This window comes from Delphinapterus leucas, chromosome 1 (assembly GCF_059928025.1).
Source record: "Delphinapterus leucas isolate spDelLeu-1000000601 "Yukka" chromosome 1, BTC_Dleu_Yukka2, whole genome shotgun sequence".
In the NCBI taxonomy this organism is placed as follows: Eukaryota; Metazoa; Chordata; class Mammalia; order Artiodactyla; family Monodontidae; genus Delphinapterus; species Delphinapterus leucas.
The window spans coordinates 53,619,437-53,639,449 of NC_143129.1; the positions used below are offsets into that span (position 1 = coordinate 53,619,437).

The 20,013-nt window shown below is 36.3% G+C and overlaps 1 protein-coding gene across 1 annotated transcript in view; it reads left to right on the forward strand.

Moving 5' to 3' along the window:
• The first annotated feature begins 523 nt into the window (after positions 1–523).
• Positions 524–20,013, forward strand: part of SHCBP1L (SHC binding and spindle associated 1 like) — a 45,824-nt gene continuing 26,334 nt past the window's right edge. Inside the window, exons 1-5 of the mRNA XM_022593314.3 lie at positions 524–1,650; positions 3,192–3,341; positions 11,362–11,576; positions 12,474–12,560; positions 12,630–12,848. Coding sequence (XP_022449022.3) covers positions 886–1,650; positions 3,192–3,341; positions 11,362–11,576; positions 12,474–12,560; positions 12,630–12,848 — 1,436 coding nt within the window. The 5' untranslated portion in view covers positions 524–885. The remainder of the gene's footprint in view (positions 1,651–3,191; positions 3,342–11,361; positions 11,577–12,473; positions 12,561–12,629; positions 12,849–20,013) is intronic.

Genomic DNA, 20,013 nt, shown 5'->3' on the forward strand with positions numbered 1-20,013 from the left:
TGGTCTCTATTATTCTGAACCTAAGAATAAAAAACCCAAATTTTATTAAAAACAAACTTTTTCAGGAGATGCTTATGTAACTGATTTTACTTTTGGTGAGTAAAATCTACAGCGTGGGATCATTTTTTTAAAAAATCCAGGACTTCTGACAAAAGAAATAAACTTAGAGTTAAACATGATGAATGTTGTAATTATTCCCTGAACTATAGTTACACGATATTAATACTAATATTTACCTTAAAATAGACTCCAAATTTAACACAGTGTCCTTCCAGATCAGGGGTAAGGCAGGCAGGTGTTTTCCCAATGGTGTTCCTCTCCTCGGGTGCTGTCAGCCCCTATGCAGTATTTCACAGCTAGACTGTAAACAAAAGTTATTCCAGTTGGCTCAACGTACATTCAATAGTAAAATCACAGAAACGAATGGTCTCTGTTCTCCAAAGTATTATCTTGAGCAGACTTTTATTATGAAAGTATTATAGTTTGCATACATTACTCCCAGCTGGAAATTTGCGTCCAGTTTAACAGTTACATAATATAATCTTTCACGTGAGAATTTTGAGCAACACAATAGGGGCATGAAAATAGACTAACCTATCCTTCTTGGCAGAAAATGTCTTGCTTAAAATGTAAAAGAAATTTTATTTTGGGAACCCTGTGAATATGTTGGAGGAAACCTACGTCGTTGGATTTGACACTGGAGTTAACTCTAGTAATAACCAGAAAGTTGTAGTTATCATCACCACCCAGTATAAAAATAAATTTTCCTCCAGGTTGTGTTTGTGCAGACACGCGTGTGTAGAGGGTTAGGTACCACCTACATTCGTTAGGTCATGAGGACCTGGAGGGTGACGCACAATCACCCTGAAAACGTGTGAGGACCCCATGAAAACCCTCCATGGGGAAACAATTCTGTCTCTGGATGGTTCTGAGGTGAGCAGGGTGAGGTTAGAGCCAGCGCCCGCGGAGTGGGCATCATCTAGTGGCGCCCCTCCCCCGCCCGCCAACAGACGGCCCAGAACCTTCCTTCCCCCAGGCCCCGTCGCGCCCCACAGTATCCCTACCTACCTCCAAGCCCCAGAACCACCCGCGACACCCGGACCCGCGCCCACCACCCCATCCCCCAACTCCCTCCAGGCGGGATCCCCTCGAGCCGCCGCGCTCGTTGCTCGCCCATTGGCCCGCGCGACCCGGGCCGTGAAGCGACTAACGGTTGCCTCTGGCCCGCAGGGGGCTGAGGAGATGGCGTCGGGATCCAGAGCCACGGTGCCTGAAGACTCGGTCCGAACCGTCAGCCCCGGGCGGCGAGGCGAGAAGGCTGTCTCCGCGCTCACCGGGGACTCGGTGGAGGCGGGGACCCTGAAGAGCGCCGCGTCTGCCGTGCGGTGGGTGGTGGCCTCCCCTCGCCCCGTGAAGCGGAAAGACTTCAGGGAGGCGGCCCAGCGGCGGCTCCAGCTCCTGCCGGGCTCTCAGGCCGAGGGCCGGGGACAGGGGCCCGAGGAGGAGGAAGAGGAGCCCCTTCTGTCGGTGCCGGAGGAGGATGACGAGAAGGCGCAGCCACTGCCCCCAGTCTGCGTGTCCCCTATGAGGGGGATGTGGCGGGAGGAGAAGGTGGCGCTGTATTGCGACGAGGTGCTGCAGGGCTGCAAGGTGAGGAGAAGGAGAAGAAAACGGACGGGAATCCAGCACCGAGGGACTCGGGTCTTCCTCCTATGCTGATGGGGGTACAGAGGGCACAAAGAAACCCTGCATTTCAAAAAGTAAATTTACTCCACATTTCCAGGGCTTCCACCTTGTTGGAGGTTCCCAGGCCCTGTTAAAGGAGTTCCAATTCGATTTTCCTTCAAACAGATCACATAGTGTTTTCTGGTTTTCTGAGAGGTTATCAGTGCCCAGGTATGCATCTTAGTGTTTTCGTTAACAATCTGTGCCCAAGCATAAGGATAAGGTTACTTAGCCTTGACTTTTACACTACAATAACTCAAAACGTTTACACTTTAAGAGTGGTTCCCAGCCATCAGTCTAGGATGTGGAATGAGGTTTTGTAAAGAAGATACATACTTGGTAATACTGAATAGAGCAAATATTGTTTTTTCTAACCTGTTTTTTCTTTTTTTAAGTTATAGCAGAAGAATTTGTGTACAAGGATTTCATTGCACCGATGTTTATAAAATTTAAAAACTAGAAACTAAATTTCCAACTATGGGAGCTGTAGAGAACTTGTGGTGCTTCATGTAATGGAAAATCATGCAGCTGTAAAAATTATGTTTTCAGAAACTATAGATATGCTTATGCTATAATGTTAAGGAAAAAAAATCAGAAGACAAAACATATGCTTCATATGTATGGATGAATATACGCATAGAAAAAAGACTGGAAGGAAATGCACCAAACTATCAACTATGGTGATTCTGGCTGTCAGGATTAGGGGTGGTTTTTGTTTTCCTTATATTATCTGTATTTTGCAGATTTTCTGTAGGTTAACCATATTTTATAATCAGAAGAAAAATTTTAAAAATACTGTTACCATAAAACTAGAATGGTATTTAATGACCAACTTATATTTGATATTTGAGGTTGGAGAAGGCTAGACCTCTTAAAGGCAATTGAAAAACATTTATATAAATCACAGTGTCATTAATCAGTCAGTGTCTAATGACTGAGTTTCATAATAGTTTATATTATTTGTCATCCTGAGGTCGCTGAATTGAAATGTAGAAAATCAAATGGGCAGATATTTATTGAATGCTTAATATGCTCATTTGTTTTATAGAGTGGATTTCTATTTTAAATTTTTATGTACTGAATAAATTTTAAATAAAGTCAATAAATCTTTAAAGTTCAGAAAAAATCATTACTGTTTTTTAACATGATAATAACTATGTTCTTATATGTATAATTACAGTATACTTTTTGCTCAGTGGATTAATAAAACCAATTACTTAAAACATAATAAGTAGATGTCTCATCTCTGAATTACTCTATTGAGTGAATAGATCTCTTTTAAATTTATTTTAATTTTTTAATGTTTCTATTTTCCATTAAATATAGATTCAGTTAAAAATCTATTATTTCCCAGGTTTTTCATTATTTAAGGGTATATTGGTTTCATATTTAAATAGAAATCAGTAAAAAAATATATAAATCTATAATTTCATATATTTATATGTATCTATTTTTTCTTTTGCTAGGCAGAAGATGCTGATGATGCTATGTGTAGATACCTATCAGAAAAATTAAAGTTGAAAGGCAAATGGCTTGGAGTCTGGAAAACTAATCCTGAGTTATTCTTTGTGAAATATGAAGAAGCTTCTATTTCTTTTGTTGGTATACTGGTTGAGGTAAATAATTTTCACCTGATCCTTGTTCTTTGAGTGAAATTATCAGTTCTTTTTAAGACCAAAATGTAACCTTATTAATTTGAGGCTTTGATACTTAAACAAAGGTTGACAAAAGTTTACTTCTATTTTAAGTTTCTAAGCAAATTAATAGTGTAAAAAGAAGGTAAGGAGGGATATTAGCACCCATTTACCTATAAACAGTTGTCATTAAATCAAATCTAGTAGTATTACATAATATTTATTAGCCTAGTTTCAATTGCTCAAATAACATAAAAATAACTAAAGTGCATTTCTTAAAATTTAGTAACTTAGGCTTTAATTAACTTGGGCCTTTTTTCCCCATCATTTCTCTTTAATCTTCATTTATCTGAATTATGAGGTTTAGTTACATTAGGAAAGAAAAAAATAGATCAAAAAACTATTGGTAAAATTTGAAATATTTTCCTATGAAAAGTGCCCTTTTAGTATAATACATCCACTTCCAAACCTTCAGCTGATACAATTTTGCTTTTATAGGTCTATATGTTAAATATTGTAGCATATTTGACATGATAAATTCAATTCACTTAAAGGTTAATTATCCTTGTATAGAAATCAATATTTACAATCACAAATGGTACCCCTGTTTCAGATAGATATTTCAAATTTGTGGTTTTGGTGACAAGAAAAAATTGTGTTTGAAACTCATTACATTGCACACTGCCTGAAAACAATTCAATTCTGTGTTATATGGAAAAGTAAATTAGTGGTATTTTTACAGTAAAGGATGGCATATTTTCAGTCATAGATGCTACAAAAGAATATGAAAGTCTTGGGATTAATTTTCCAATAATACTCTATTTTTAGTGGTTCTTTGAGGTTTGACCAACTTCAGATTTTGAGTAGATTTTGCCTAGAACTTTCATAACTTCTTTGGACTTTTTTCACATGGATAAAATAAGAGGAGGTGGACTCTATAGTATCTGAAAAAAATTTTTTAACAGTATAAGTTTGGGTTTTTTCAGTCAAGTTTTATGAGGAAGTCCCACATATACAACATATTAAAGTGGAACATTCCTGATTGAAATGAGGGATGGTAACACAGCAATTGCTTGGCTTCTCTCTCAACATCACATGATAGCCCCTACATTCCATAAAACTTTTCAAGATCCCTAAAGTTACATGGAAACTCACTGGATTAGGTTATCCAAAAATTCTATCAAGTTCTAAGATTTTACATGCAATATATTTGCTCTCTTCCTTATTCCAAAAATAACAGACAAGATTACACATAATTAGATTGCTTTAATATCCTCTATGAAATGCTAACGTCCTTTAAACATTAGAAAGGTGGGAAGAAAAGCGAGAACAGAAGAAAAGCAGAATAACATATTGGCAGATTCTAATTTGCATTACAAGGCATTGAGACTAGCTCTTGGGACCTCTTAAGATTGTGCTGCCCAATTCACATTTGGTGGTTTTGTCTGCCTCTACTTCTTTAGTCTTACTTGGATCGAAATATCAACAGTGCTATATAATGCTCCTTGTTCTGAAGTTACAATAATTTATTCCTATGGACCTCAATCTCTGGCTTTAGCTTTAGATGCTATATTAGTTTTTCTATTGCTGCTGCAACAAATTACCACAAATTTGGTGGCTTAATATCAATTTGTTATTTTACAATTCTATAGGAAAGGAATCTGACATGGGACTAATTGGGCTAAAATCAAGGAGTAGACAGGGCTTATTCCTTTCTGGAAGCTCTAGGGGAAAATCTGTTTCCCTGTCTTTTCCAGCCTTTATAAGGTACCTGCATTCCATGACTTGTGGCCCCCTTTATCCATTTTCAAAGTCCTTCTCACACTATCTCTCTCGTTCCCTACAGTCTAGAAAGGTGCTTCCATTTTAAAAGACTCATGATTAGAATGGGCCCAACTGGGTAATCCAAGAGAACTTCCCCATCTCAATTCCTTAACCATAATTACATCTGTAAAGTCCCTGTTGCCTTGTAAAGTAATATATTCACAGGTTCTAAGTATTAGGGGACCATTTGAGGGCCATTATTCTGCCTAATACAGATCCATACAACAAAGAAAAAAGACTTGGAAATATAATATTTGATTGGAAGGAAATCTAGCATATCCTTCTTTGTTAGAAAGTGGGCCAAATATTAAGGAAACTTTTTTATAACCTCTGTAGAAAGCAATTTGGTAAAATATATTAAGAACTTTAAAATAGTTTATTTGTTGTAAGTCAGTTATTTCTCAATAAAGCTGGAAGAAATAAAAATAGTAATAAATAAATAGACCCCACTGCACAGAAAAATAAATAAAAATTAAAAATGTTCATTTTATTTCTAGAAATTCATTCTATAGAAATCATAAATGTAGAAGAAGATTTATGTATTTAAGGTAATCAAGTCATATTTATAAAATAAAAAATTGGGAAAACCATAAAAGTTTAATAATAGGATATGGGTCAAATAAATGATAATTTATTCATAAGATAGAATATCATGTAGTTATAAAACTTAAGATAACAAAAAATCTCTTAATGACTTGGAACATGCTCATTGTGTACATAAAGTAAAACAGAAGACACAAAACTAAATATACAGTATGATCCAACGAAGTACATAGGAATAAAACTGGAAGATAAAGAGCAAAAGGTTAACAGTGATTATCTCTGATGACAGAATTTTGGTTGATTTTTAAAAATTTTGTAAAAAAAGCATGTCTAGTCACCATCAGTAAGCTTTCTTGGACAACATGCTTTAAAATTTTGTTTATATCCCTTGATGAAGGCTTAGAGAATCTTTAATTTGCAGATGTTTAAGGGAATTCTCAGTGGATTCTGGAAATTGGTTATTTACCTGATTCTGTTATATCATAGTTGTACAGAGGAAATAGTAACTTTGGGCTGTGCTCAACATTCAGAGCTTGCATCACAGCTATTTCCACACACTCCCAACTCCAGTAATAGGCTCCTTGGTTTTAAAGCCTATTTTAAAACTTGGTGATCTCTAGACCTGCTGGACAGGTTTTGGGATCTCCCTCCACCATCATCCTAGAAATTTCTTTCATAATTCTCTTGTGTAAATAACCTATTTCCCCAAATTCCTTTTTTCTTAGTTTATTCTCTCATTTTGGCCAAGGATCTTATCCTAATAGCTTCACGGGTAAGGGCACAAAGTAGATAAAATTTTTGTGATATTGTGTGCTTGAAAATATCTTTACAGATCTTCAAGTTTATTTGACAGATTAACTGGATACACAAATTCTAGGTTTGATTTCATGCCCGGAATTTGTAAAATTCTATTCCATTGTCTTCAAACTTCCAGTGTTGCTGGTTGAGAATCCAGTGTCACTGATTCTTTGATGATATATATATCTATAGATATAGATATAGATATAAAATATATGTATATATTTTTGTGGCTGTGTTGAGCCTTCGTTGCTGCGCATGGGCTTTCTCTAGTTGCAGCGAGCAGGGGCTACTCTTCATTATGGTGCGCAGGCTTCTCATTGCAGTGGCTTCTCTTGTTGCGGAGCAACAGGCTCTAGGCTTGCGGGCTTCAGTAGTTGCGGTGCGTGGGCTCAGTAGTTGTGGCTCGCGGGCTTAGGTGCTCTGTGGCACGTGGGATCTTCCTGGACCAGCACTCGAACCCGTGTCCCGTGCATTGGCAGGCGGACTCTTAACCACTGTGCCACTAGGGAAGTCCAGATGATATATTGTTTCCTGTCTGAAAACTTATAGTATCTTCTCTTATAGTATTGTCCCCAGAGTCCTTCACCAAAATGATAGCAAAGGGATTTTTTAAAAGGTACCCAAGGACAAGAGATAGAAAAGGAGACAATAGCAACACAATTTAGAAGGTGTAAAACATATAAATAAATGACAACTGACTTAGTAGAGCTAAGAAAGTTGAATTCTGTTTACAGTAGGGAAAGCCGGAAAAAAAAAAAAAAAACTACTTGATTTACACTGCATAACCCCAAAGGCTTAGGAATTGACTGTACTTAGAACTTGAATTGGCTTGAAGATGGAGCTTGAATTCAAGAAGAATAGCTTGAAAGCTATTTAAGAAACAGAGACTTCCCTTCCAGGAAGATGGAGAAGACAAACTTTTCCCTATTCTTCCTATCAAGTACAGCTAAAAACCCTGGATTATATGTATAAATAAACATGAGACTCTGAAAGTTGGAGAGAAGGCAGATTGTCTAGGGACCTTGTGACACAAGGAATGACATGATGATGAGTTCCCTGGGCTTTGCTTCATATATCCTAGACTGTGTACCAGAGGAGCTGGAAACCTGGAAACACCAACAGGTGTAGGAAAAAAAATTTAAAATTCCCCTCAAAAGCCTGCTTTCTCTAGTCAAAGTCAGGAAAGGGACAGCCAAACAATACAGAAAAAAAACTGCTGCTCTTCACTCCCATCTTGCAAGAAAAGACAAAGTGAAGAACCTACACTTCCACCCTTGCCAAGTTGTAACAAGGCACACTAACCCCACTCCCAGAGTGGTGTTAGAGAAGATCTAGTGGGAAGAAAATGGGGAGCTGGGTGAAAAGGAACTTTCCCTGCCTTCCATGATGTCAGTGTAGACTACATGGGAAGCCCGGACTACCACCCCCACTGGTAAAGGGACTCCTTCCACTCCCTGCAAGGATGGTGTCAGAAAAGGTCTAGTGGAGAATCAGAACTTTCACTACCACCCCCATGATGTTAGTGGAGACAACGTAGGGAGCAGTAATGAGGTGCTCTCCTCTCTCTGAGCCAGGGTGGTATCAGTGGAGGCCTAATAGAGAACTTGAACCCCCACCCCTGAATAGCAGTAATGAACAACCCCCTCACCCTCCAGGGTCAACAGAGGCTGAGCAGAGAATCTGGACTTCCATCCCCATGTGGCAGTAACAAAGCCCCTTTTCCATGCCAGATTGGTGTCAGAAGAGGACTGATAAAATAAAAGATTTAAATAAAATCAATACTCTCACACTGTAATACACAAAATGTCCAGGTTTCAATAGAAAATTACTTGTCATCACTCTCAATCACTTCTAAGACCCAGGAAGATCTCAACTTGAATGAGATAAACCAATAGACATCAACACTGAGATGACACAAATGTTAGAATTATCTGATAAGGATTTTAAAGCAGCCATCATAAAAATGCATCAATGAGCAATTATGAACACATGCAAAATGAAAAAATAGGTCTCAGCAAAGAAATAGAAAGTAAGTAAATGAAAGATATAAAGAAAATGAAATGATGTAAAGAAAAACCGAAACAAAGTTTTAGAACTAAAACTAAAAAATATATAGTAACTGCAATTAAAAACTCAGTGGATGTGCTCAACAACAGAATGAAGACAGAGGAAACAATCAGTAAACTTGAAGGTAGAATAATAGAAATGACCTAACTGAACTCCCGAGAGAAAATAGATGAAAAAAACCCCAAAACCCAAAAAATACACAAATAAAAAACGGAGCCTCAGGGCCATGTTAGACTATAACAATTCATGTCTTCAGAGTCCTAGAAGAAAAGATTGGGCTGAAAAAAATATTCAAAGAAATAATGGCTGAAATTCCCCAAATTTGGCAAAAGACATAAACCTACAGATTTAAGAAGCTGGCTTGAGAAGCATGGTTAAAGGTGGGAGTATCCCACTGAAAAAAAGACTGTGATACTTCATTGGTGCTGAATGTTAGGATCCTCTGTCTTCTACGCTGATTCTCCTTCTAGAACACAGGCAGCTAAGGCATATCTCTCTAGGCATTAAAATTGAAAGATTCTTCTATGATCAGTTCAAAAGAAAAGATCTAAAGATACTGATACATGAAGTTCCCATGGAAAGAGCCTGGGCAGAACATCTTACAGTGGATCCATAGTAGACTTGTTCCACACAGACTTTCCAATTACCTTTATAGTACTCAACTCTTAAATATGAGCAGACAGCCAAGGGTCACCAGACATTTGAGGAAACTTAAATATCAAAACAGTGGTTAAAACAGCAGAAAAGAAGACATTTGGAAGAAACAGATGACAGGGAGAAGAAAAACACACACACATATATAAAACTATTAATATTCTCAGAAAGAAGAGACAAGCTAAAGCATTCATGAAACAAGAACTGGATCCTGTATGATGGGAAAATTCCAAGAAAGAAAGAGAGCTTTTGGAAAATAAAAATACAACAGCAAGTGAAAAACTGAATAGAAGGATTAGAAGCATTAGAAGATAAAGTTGGAGTAAAATCTCCCATAAAGTAGAGCTGAAGGACTAAGAAATGGAAAGGAAAGAGAGGAGAGTAGTTAGGGGATTGGGTCCAACATCCAATTAAATGTTCTAGAGAGAGAAAAGGAAGGAGGGAGGGAGGGAAGAAAAGAAGAGGAGAAGGAGAGAGAGAGAGAAATAGGAAGAGGAGAAAACAAGAACAACAGACAGAGGAAAGAAAATTGTCAAGTTGTGCAAGTTTCCTAGAACAAAAGGACATGAATTTCTAAACTGAAAAGGCCCACTGATTGTCTAGCACATAGTGAAATTTGAGAACACGAGGGCCAAAGAGAAGGTTGAGCAGGATTACAGAGAGAAAAACAATAAGTTCATATAAATGATCAAGAGGCAGAATAGCATTGGACTTCTCAAAAGTAAGTTCTTAACTTTAAAAAGCTATGTAAGTATATTGTCAACAAAAGTGATATCCTAACCTAGAATTCTATACCCAGTCACACTATCAGTTTTAGTAAAAGAGTAGAAAAAATTTTCTCTCTTCAAGGATGTCATATAGTATATAGCCTTTTCAGGTTGGTTTCTTTTACTTAGTAATATGCATTTAAGGTTCCTCCATGTCCTTTCATGGCTTGATGGCTCATTCCTTTTTACCACTGAATAATATTCCATTGCCTGGATGTACCACAGTTTATTTATCCATTCATCTACTGAAGGGCATCTTGGTTGTTTCCAAGTTTTGGCAGTTATGAATAAAGCTGCTATAAGTAGCATTAGGTAAATAAAATCTACTTAAAAATAAACAATTTTATTGGAGATGTACTTGAAAATGTTTAAAATTCATTATTGGAAGTGTATTTTTTTCAGCTTTATTGAGGTTTAACTAACAAAATTGTAGGATAGGGTGTATAACATGATGATTTTATATACACATATATATATATATATATATATATATATATATACACCCATATACATTGTGAAAGGATTCCCTTCATTAAGTTAATTAACATATCCATCACCTCACATATTTACCCCCCCGCCTCTTATTTGGTGAAAAGATTTAAGTTCTCTCTTAGGAAATTTCAAATATATACTACAGTGTTATCAACTATAGTCACTATGCTATACATTAGATCCTTAGACCTTATTCACCTTATAGCTGAAAGTTTGTACCCTTTTACCAACTTCTGTAATTTTAAATTTTGTGTTAATACTTAGCATAATTTATTAATTTTTAAAGCTACTGTCAACTCAGTGGTTCTCAAGCACTGATTTTCAGACGTGCTGGAGGTTATCACTCTATTGTGGTGAAATGAGACAAGTAACCACAATATAGTGTGCTGTTTATGAAGCTAAATTTATTAAACCTAAGGACTTTACCTTTTTTTTTAGGACTTCATTTTTTGATTATGTCCATTCTACTTTTTTTGGTTATTAGCCTTTCTTTTAAAAATAATGTAATATAGATAGTAGGATTTTAAAAAACATACTTTTATGGCAAAATTAGTCCAAAAACTTTTTTTAATACTACTATTTTATAAAATCCCAAAGTCTGGCAACTCAAACTTAGAATAATGTGGGAGATAGGCAATTCCTCTCATGAACCTTAAAATTAATGTTGTTTAAAAATTAGTTTGAAAAATTGTTTGTATTTTATTCAATATTGATCTATTATTATTATGTATGTTGATTGTTAGCGAAGTCATAAAAATTTAAAAGAAGAAATTTTATAAGTAGGTCATATTTGAGAAAGAATTCTTGTGGTTTACTTTCATTTATAATTACAAATTTTATAATATTTATCTTAGGTAACTTGTAAACTACGCCAAAGCTCATCATCTTGTTTCAAAGTTACTGTTTCTGTTGCTGAGCCCTTTTCTTCTAACATTGCAAATATTCCAAGGGATTTGGTCGATGAGATTTTGGAAGAACTAGAGCATAGTGTGCCTCTCTTGGAAGTGTACCCTGTTGAAGGACAAGATTCTGATTTACATGATATTGCTTTGGCCTTGGAAGTTGTAAGGTATTAGAGGTTATTTCTTCTGAAAGTTCAAATTCTCATATTCAAAAAGTTAATTTAATATGTAAGTTTTGTTCATATAGGCACTTTATTTAACTTTTACTCACTGCTGAGTTCAATTTTTCTATTTTTAATGAACATACTTGTAACTTTTACTTAAAACATTCTCTCTTGTGGAAGTTTGCTGTTTTTTGATCTTGCATTTTACAAAAATTGAATTTTGAACAGTTCTAGAGATAAGTAATGCTAAATTCTAGGGAATTTCCTGGCAGTTCAGTGGTTAGGACTCAGCGCTTTCATTGCCGGGGCCCAGGTTCAATCCCTGGTCGAGGAACTAAGTTCTGGGAAGCTGCACGGCACAGCCAAAAAAACCCAAAGTCCAAAAAAACCCCCACTAAATTCTGTTCATATTTAAGCATCTTAAATATATTAGATTTCATTTTTCACTTTTAAAGGCATTACAAATACCTGATGTCTTCATCCTCATTGTGATTGCTTCTTACAAGTTGATATAATTTGAGAGAAGCTATACGTAAGCATAATACAGAATATTGGGGGCATGTTTTTGTTTTCCTAATGCTCCCCCAAAATAAAAATATGATGATATCTCAAGTATTATTTCTTTGGTAAACAAAACCATAGCCACAATCTGTGAAATGTGGAACATGAATTTTACAATCCCACTTCAAGAAACATTATCTGTAGTAACTTGAAATAGAATGCAGATCATCTAATGTATAAAGTTTTACTTTTAATATTAGTTCACTGAAAGATCATTTTGAAATATTTTTCTTAACAATTAAGATTCATATAAAGATTTCTGACATCAGAATGTCTTTTTAATTCTAAACATGTACTGGCTGATTTTGATCACTGTCATCTCAATTTGATTTATCATAGGTTTTTTTATGACTTTCTTTGGAGGGACTGGGATGATGAAGAAAGTTGTGAGAATTATACTGCTTTGATTGAAGAAAGAATTAATTTGTAAGTATAGTTAAAAGCATTCATCACATTATGTAAGATAAACATTGTAACTATACTCATACTTTTCAGGTGGTGTGATATACAAGATGGAACAATACCTGGTCCTATTGCACAACGTTTCAAAAAAACTTTGGAGAAGTATAAAAACAAGCGAATCGAGCTCATTGAGTATCAGAGCAATATTAAAGAAGATCCATCTGCAGCAGAGGCTGTTGAATGCTGGAAAAAGTACTATGAGATAGTAATGCTCTGTGGATTATTGAAAATGTGGGAAGATTTACGCCTCAGGTAATAATTTGTTCTATTTTAAATGGAAACAAAAAGATTGCATGGTCATTCTTTTATCATATCACTTGTCATATATGTTACCCTAATTGAAATAGATTATAAAAGTAGATGTCCAAAAAAAAAAAAAAAAAAGTAGATGTCCAATTTATAAGCACAGGTGCAACTACCAATATTGGAAAATTATTTTTATATTAGCTGAATTCACTGAAATCATTGTTTTGGGTTTTTTTGATGAAAAAAATCTCATAAATCTAGTCCTTTCCTTACCTTTCTTCTTTACCTTCTTAATTTTGGCCAAAGCATAAGAAAAGAGTAAGTAGACGTCATCCACATATAAAATGAAAAGTAGAGAGAGAGTTGACTAATTTGACTGCCTCATAATTTCTTTTCTAACCAAAATAAGTTGTTTTTTTGATGTTAAATAAAATAATGCAGATTTAACTGGCATCATTCTCCAGAATACTTCAAAATGTATTAAAATATTTTTACATTACTGTGCAGTAGAGTATATATTTCTGTCTTTGTTTGAAATAGAGGGGAAAGAGGAATTCTTGCTCATGACCCCAAAATTAATGGAAAATCTTGATTGGAGCCAAAGGACTTTTGGCTATTTCATACTAAGCTGTTAAGCTCCTTCCTTTGTGTTCCACCTTTACTCATTCTTTGCCTTAGGAATTCTGAGCCATATTTTACTTGTCTAACAATTAATTATTAGCCTAAATATTTTCTTATTCTATTTTCTTTCAAGTTTGACCTTTTTAAATTTTTATTTATTTATTTATTTTTTGCGGTACGCGGGCCTCTCACTGTTGTGGCCTCTTCCGTTGCGGAGCACAGGCTCCGGACTCACAGGCTCAGCGGCCATGGCTCACAGGCCCAGCCGCTCCGCGGCATGTGGGATCTTCCCGGACCGGGGCACAAACCCGTGTCCCCTGCATCGGCAGGCAGACTCTCAACCACTGCGCCACCAGGGAAGCCCTCAAGTTTGACCTTTAAAAAAAAAAACAAAATTACTTATTTGTTTATTTATTTGGTCGTGCCGGGTCTTAGTTGCGGCATGCGAACTCTTAGTTGTGGTGCGCATGTGGGATCTAGTTCCCTGACCAGGGATTGAACCCAGGCCCCTGCATTGGGAGTGTGGAGTCTTAACCACTGCACCACCAGGGAAGTCCCCAAGCTTGCCCTTTTTAAAAATCACTAAGAATCTCATTCTAGTGCCCATTTTTGATGTTTCATTGTTAGTGGGATTCCTGTGTAACAAAATCTTAGGATTACTTTGGGGAATCAGTATAGATAAGATTTTTGAAATCCACCTATCTAGAAATCCAGATTCAATGAAAGTTGAATTTTAATACAAGTTATCGTCACTAGACTTTATATTCTAATGGTATAGGGCAACACAGAGTCCTCTCATCTTAAAAGTTATAATCACAGAGAATCTTATTCCAGGGGTGGTGGAGTGAGTTAATTGGTCAAACCTTTCCATAGGTAACAATTATAATATCTGGCAAAATATGTTAAAAGTCTTCAAATATTTTAAGGCACTATGAAATGACCAAAAGCATCAGGAACCAGAAAAGTTTATCCTTGGAATGGGTAAGAAATGGGAACTTGTGGCATTCTGGTCTGAGGGTCATCACCAGTTCTCATAGCCCAGGCAGCAAAAAAAATGGCATCTTACTGTTTCAAGGTGACAAAGGACAGTGCTGGCAGAGCAGCTGGAAATTTAGTTGGGATAGCCTGAAAGTGAGAGAGCTGCAAAAGGAGTGAGACCCAAAATTTGAGCATAAACTCTGCTCAGATCCTTGGCTGTCCAGTAAACTTTGCTAGCAATGGCAGGGGAGAGAAATCTGGGAACTCTGCTAAATAAGGAAGTATAAGAGCGAAACATGGAAGGTGAGAGAACTGAGCAGAGATGTCAGCTGCTACATACCTCAAGGAAAACATTTTGCATTTTGAGGCCAGGCAAGTTAACTGCCTGCTAAAATGCAAGACTAACAATCCTCAGAAGAACATAACACAGAGTTACCAGAGTATATTATCCAAAATCTCCAGTGTTCAACCCAAAATTAATAGATATGCAAAGAAACCGGAAATTTAGATCTATCCTCAGGAAAAAAAGAAGTTAATAGAATCTGATTTTGGGTGGGCCCAGATGTTAGATTTGTCAGACAAAGACTTCAAAGCAGCTGTTATAACTATATCAGAGAACTAAAGGAAAGCATAAGTATACAGAGAATCTCAGCAGAGAAATGAAAACTATAAAATAGAACCAAGGATTTCCAGATTCAGCTCTGACATGCAAAGAGCTTGTGAGTTATCAGTCCTATCCTTACAACAAGAAAAAAGCTGAACAAACTTGAAAATTACTTTCTTGGAACTATCAGAGAACTGAGGTCACAGGACAAACTGCCACCCTGAAATCTGGAGAAAGGTAAGAGTCACAGCTAAGATCTGCTTACCTTGAACAGAATCCACTAGAGCCATAAATTGTAAAAGACTTAAATGGTAATTTTGATAGATTGCTGGAGGCTGAATGTTAACGAGTATGAGAGAAACTCCTGGGGAGCTGCAGTTCTTATGGAGACCTCATACCTTTGTGGGGTTTAACCTCCAGGAGTCTCCCTAGGTTCTCAGGTGAAGAGCCAAGAAAGATCCCATTATGACTGTGGCAGGGTGAAGGGAAAAGTAACCATTGTGAAATATACCCCGAGCATTTTCCATAACAAAGATCTATTCTCCAGGGGAAAAGACTTTACCAGAGCTTTTTCCCACCTAGAGGAAGGGCATTTCCAGACTCTAGCCCCGTCTAGCCTTCTTGTCTGGGGAAAGAGCGGACTAAGAAACACTTGTGAGGGTCACAGTTTGGTGATATAGACTCAGTAAAAGCCTGAAAATCAATCATAAGAATATAGAACATTTCCTCTCTGCCGAAACTTAAAACCACACCAACAGGATTCCAGTATAATAACTGGATTATAGTTAAAAGACCTGTAAGACACAGACTCTTCCAAGAGAAGTTTTAAAGGAAGAGGAGGAGACAGAAATATGGAAAGGAGAGGAGACAGAAATATGGAAACTACAGGAATTTGAAGCCTCTGACACCTAAAGCTACAACAAACAAACACAGGCTACCTCCTGGTTGGATTAATATAAAACCTCACACTAAAAGCCTATCTCCCTCACTTCCTATTAGCCAATACATCATGCGTGGGTTTCAACAAAAAATTATAAGATATGCTAAAAGGCAAGAAAAAACTAAGTCTGAAGAGGGAAAGCAAGCATCAGAACCAGACTCAAGTATGATTTTGGAATTAACCAAACAGGAAATTTAAAATAGCTATGATTGGGACTTCTGTGGCAGTCCAGTGGTTAGGACTGCGTGCTTCCACTGCAGGGGGCACAGGTTCAATCCCTGGTCAGGGAACTAAGATCCCGCATGCCATGCAGTACAGCCAAAAAGAAAAAAAAAAAAAGCTATAATTAATTTGTTAAGGACTTTAATGGGAAAAAAGTATACAACCTGCAAGAACAGATGGCTAATGTAAGCAGAAGATGGAATCTGTAAGAACAAATTAAAAAATCATGCTAGAAATCAAAGACACTGTAAATAGAAATGAAGAATACCTTTGAAGGGCTCACCAGTAGATGGGACACAACTGAGGAAAGAATCAGAAAGCTTGAAGATATGTCAATTGCATTGTCTCAAACTGAAATGCAAAGAGAAAAAATAATGAAAAAACAACAAAACATACAAAAACTGTGGAACAGTTTCAAAGAATGTAGCATATGTGTAATTGGAATACCAGAAGAGAAAAAGGAAATGCAGCAGAAAAAAAATTTTAATTAATAATGGTGAAAGGGCTTCCCTGGTGGTGCAGTGGTTGAGAGTCTGCCTGCCGATGCAGGGGACACGGGTTCATGCCCCAATCCGGGAAGATCTCACATGCCACGGAGCGGCTAGGCCCGTGAGCCATGGCTGCTGAGCCTGCGCGTCCGGAGCCTGTGCTCCACAACGGGAGAGACCACAACAGTGAGAGGCCCGCGTACCGCAGGGAAAAAATGGTGAAAAATTTCCAAATTAAATGCAGACACCAAACCACAGATTTAGGAAGCTTAGAGAACTCCAAGCAGGATAAATACCCCAAAATTGTATAAATAGGCATATTATATTTAAACTGAAGAAAACCAAAGATAAAGAAAAAATCTTGAAAGAAGCCTAGGGGGGTAAGGAAACCCTACCTATAGGTGAACAAGAATGAGAAATTCAATGGGCTCCTTATAAGAAATCATGTAAACAAGATGATAGTGGAGTGAAATATTCAGTATTGAAAGAAAACCACCATCCTAGAATTCTATGTCTAGTGAAATTATCCTTCAAAAGTGAAGGGGAATAGCTTCCTTAGACCAAAAAAAAAAAAAAGAAGAGCAAACTAACAAAAACCAAAGGAATTTGTCACCAGTAGATTGGCCTTGCAAGAAAGGCTAACGGAAGTTCTTCAGGGAGAAGAAAAATTATTAAAGGTCAGAAACTCAGATCTACTTATACAAAAGAAGAGCTTTGGAGGAGGAATAAATGAAGATAAAATCTTTTCTTTTTCTTATTCTCAATAGATCTCTATCAATCTAAAAGATAACTATTTAAAGTAATAGTAGTTATGATGGTATTGGGTGGTAATTGTTTATGGATTGGTTAAATAAGTGACAGTAATATCATAGGGATAGGAGGGGAGAAATGGGAAAACTCTGTTAAAAGGTACCTGTACTATACATGAAGTAGTATAGTGTTATTTGATGGTGGACTTAGTTTAAAATGTATATTGCCATCTATAGGGCAAACACTAAAAAAACTTTTTAAAATAATTGATATGTTAAGAGGGAAGATAAAATGGAATTACTAAATGCTCAGCTAAAACTAGAGGAGACAAAAAGGAGGTACAACAAATGGAAAACTGTTGCAAGTGTAGTAGATATTAATTTAATGATATCAATAATTTATTTTTTAAAATATTTATTTTTATTTATTTGGCTGTGCTGCATCCTAGTTGTGGCACGTGGGATCTTTTTAGTTGTGGCACGTGGGGTCTTTAGTTGTGGCATGCGACCTCTTAGTTGCAGCGTGTGGGATCTAGTTCCCAGACCTGGCATTGAACCCAGGCCCCTGGCATTGGGAGCACGGAGTCTTAGCCACTGGATCACCAGGGAAGTCCCTCGATAATTATTTTAAATGTGAATGATCTAAATACATAAATCAAAAGATAAGAGATTGTCAAAGTGGATAAAAAGACAAGATTCAACCATATGTCATCTACAAGAAACCCACTTTAAACATAAAGGCTTAGAAATGTTCAAAGGAAAAGGTTAGAGAAAGATACTTCATGCTAACACAACCATTAAAAAGCTGGAGTAGCTATATTAATTTCAGACAAATTAGGCTTTCAGAACCAGTAAAATTATCAGGAATTGCATAATGATAAATGGTTTGATTTTCCAAGAAGACATGACAATCCTTAATGTGTGTATGCACCCAACAACAGAGAATCAAAGTATGTGAGGCAAAAACTGATAGAAATGCAAGGACAAATAGACAAATCCACTATTATAGTTGGAGACTTCAGCATCCCTTTTTCAGTAGTTGATAGATCAAGCAATAATAATAATAGATCTAGAGGAGAATTCCTCTTATTGAAAAAGAACATTACAAAAACTCTACAGCTAACATCATACTCACTGGTGAGAAACTATATGCTTTCCCTCTAGGAATAAGGCAAGAATATTTTCTCTAATCACTTCTATTCACCATCATACTAGAAGTCTTAGATAGTGCAATAGGACAAGAAATAGAAATGAAAGGTATACAGGCTGGGAAGGAATAAATAAAACTCTTTACAGATGACATGACTGTCTACATAGAGAATCCTAAATAACCACCACAATAACAAAAAAGCCTGGAACAAAAAATGAGTATAGCAAGTTCACAGGATGCAAGGTTAATATTCAAAAGTCAATTTCTTCCACCCCAATGTTCATAGCAACATTATTTATAATAGCCAAGATATGTAAGCAACCTAAGTCCATATAGATTCAATGGAATAGTACTCAGCCATATAAAGAATGAAATTTTGCAATTTGCAACAATATGGATGGACCTGGGGGTATTATGCTTAGTGAAATAAGTCAGACAGAGAAAAATAAATACTGTCTGTGTTCACTTGTGTGTGGAATATAAAAAATAAAACAAACTGGTGACTATAACAAAAAAGAAACAGACCTACAGATATAGAGAACAAACTAGTGGTTACCAGTGGGGAGAGGAAAAGGGGGAGACACAAGATAGGAGTAGGGGATTAAGAAGTACACACTACTATGTATAAAATAAATAAGCTACAAGGATATATTGTACAGCACAGGGAGTATAGCCAATATCTTATAATAACTATAAGTGAAGTATAATCTATAAAAATTTTGAATCATGTTGTACACCTGAAACTAATATAATATTGTAAATCAATAAACCTCAGTTAAAAAGTCAATTGCTTCCTTATATACCAGGAACAATTTAGAATTCTAAAAAATACCACTTACAGTAGAGCCAAAAAAATGAAATACTTAGGTATAAATCTAACAAAATATGTATAGGATCTATATGTGAAAAATTATATAACTATGATGACAGAAAAGAAAAGGGAATGTAAATAAATGAAGAGATATTCCATGTTCACGGATTGGAAGACTCAATGTTGTTAAGATGTCAGTTCTTTCCAACTTGATCTATAGATTCAATGCAATCCTAATGAAAATCTCAGAAAGCTATTTTGTAGATACCACCTACTTCTAAAATTTGTATGGAAAGGCAATAGCCTAAGATAGCCAACACAGTACCAAAGAAGAATAAAGTGGGAGTACTCATACTACCCAATTTTAAGGTTTACTATAAAGCTACAGTAATCAGAGGAGCATGGTATTGGTGAAGGAATAGACATATAGATCAATGGAACAGAATAGAGAGTCCATAAATGGATCTACACAAATATAGTTGACTGATTTTTGGCAAAGGAAATTAAATAGAGAAAGGATATTCTTTTCAACAAATGGAGTTAGAATAATTGAATGTCCTTGTGCAAAAACATGAACTTAGACACAGACCTTACACCTTTCACAAAAA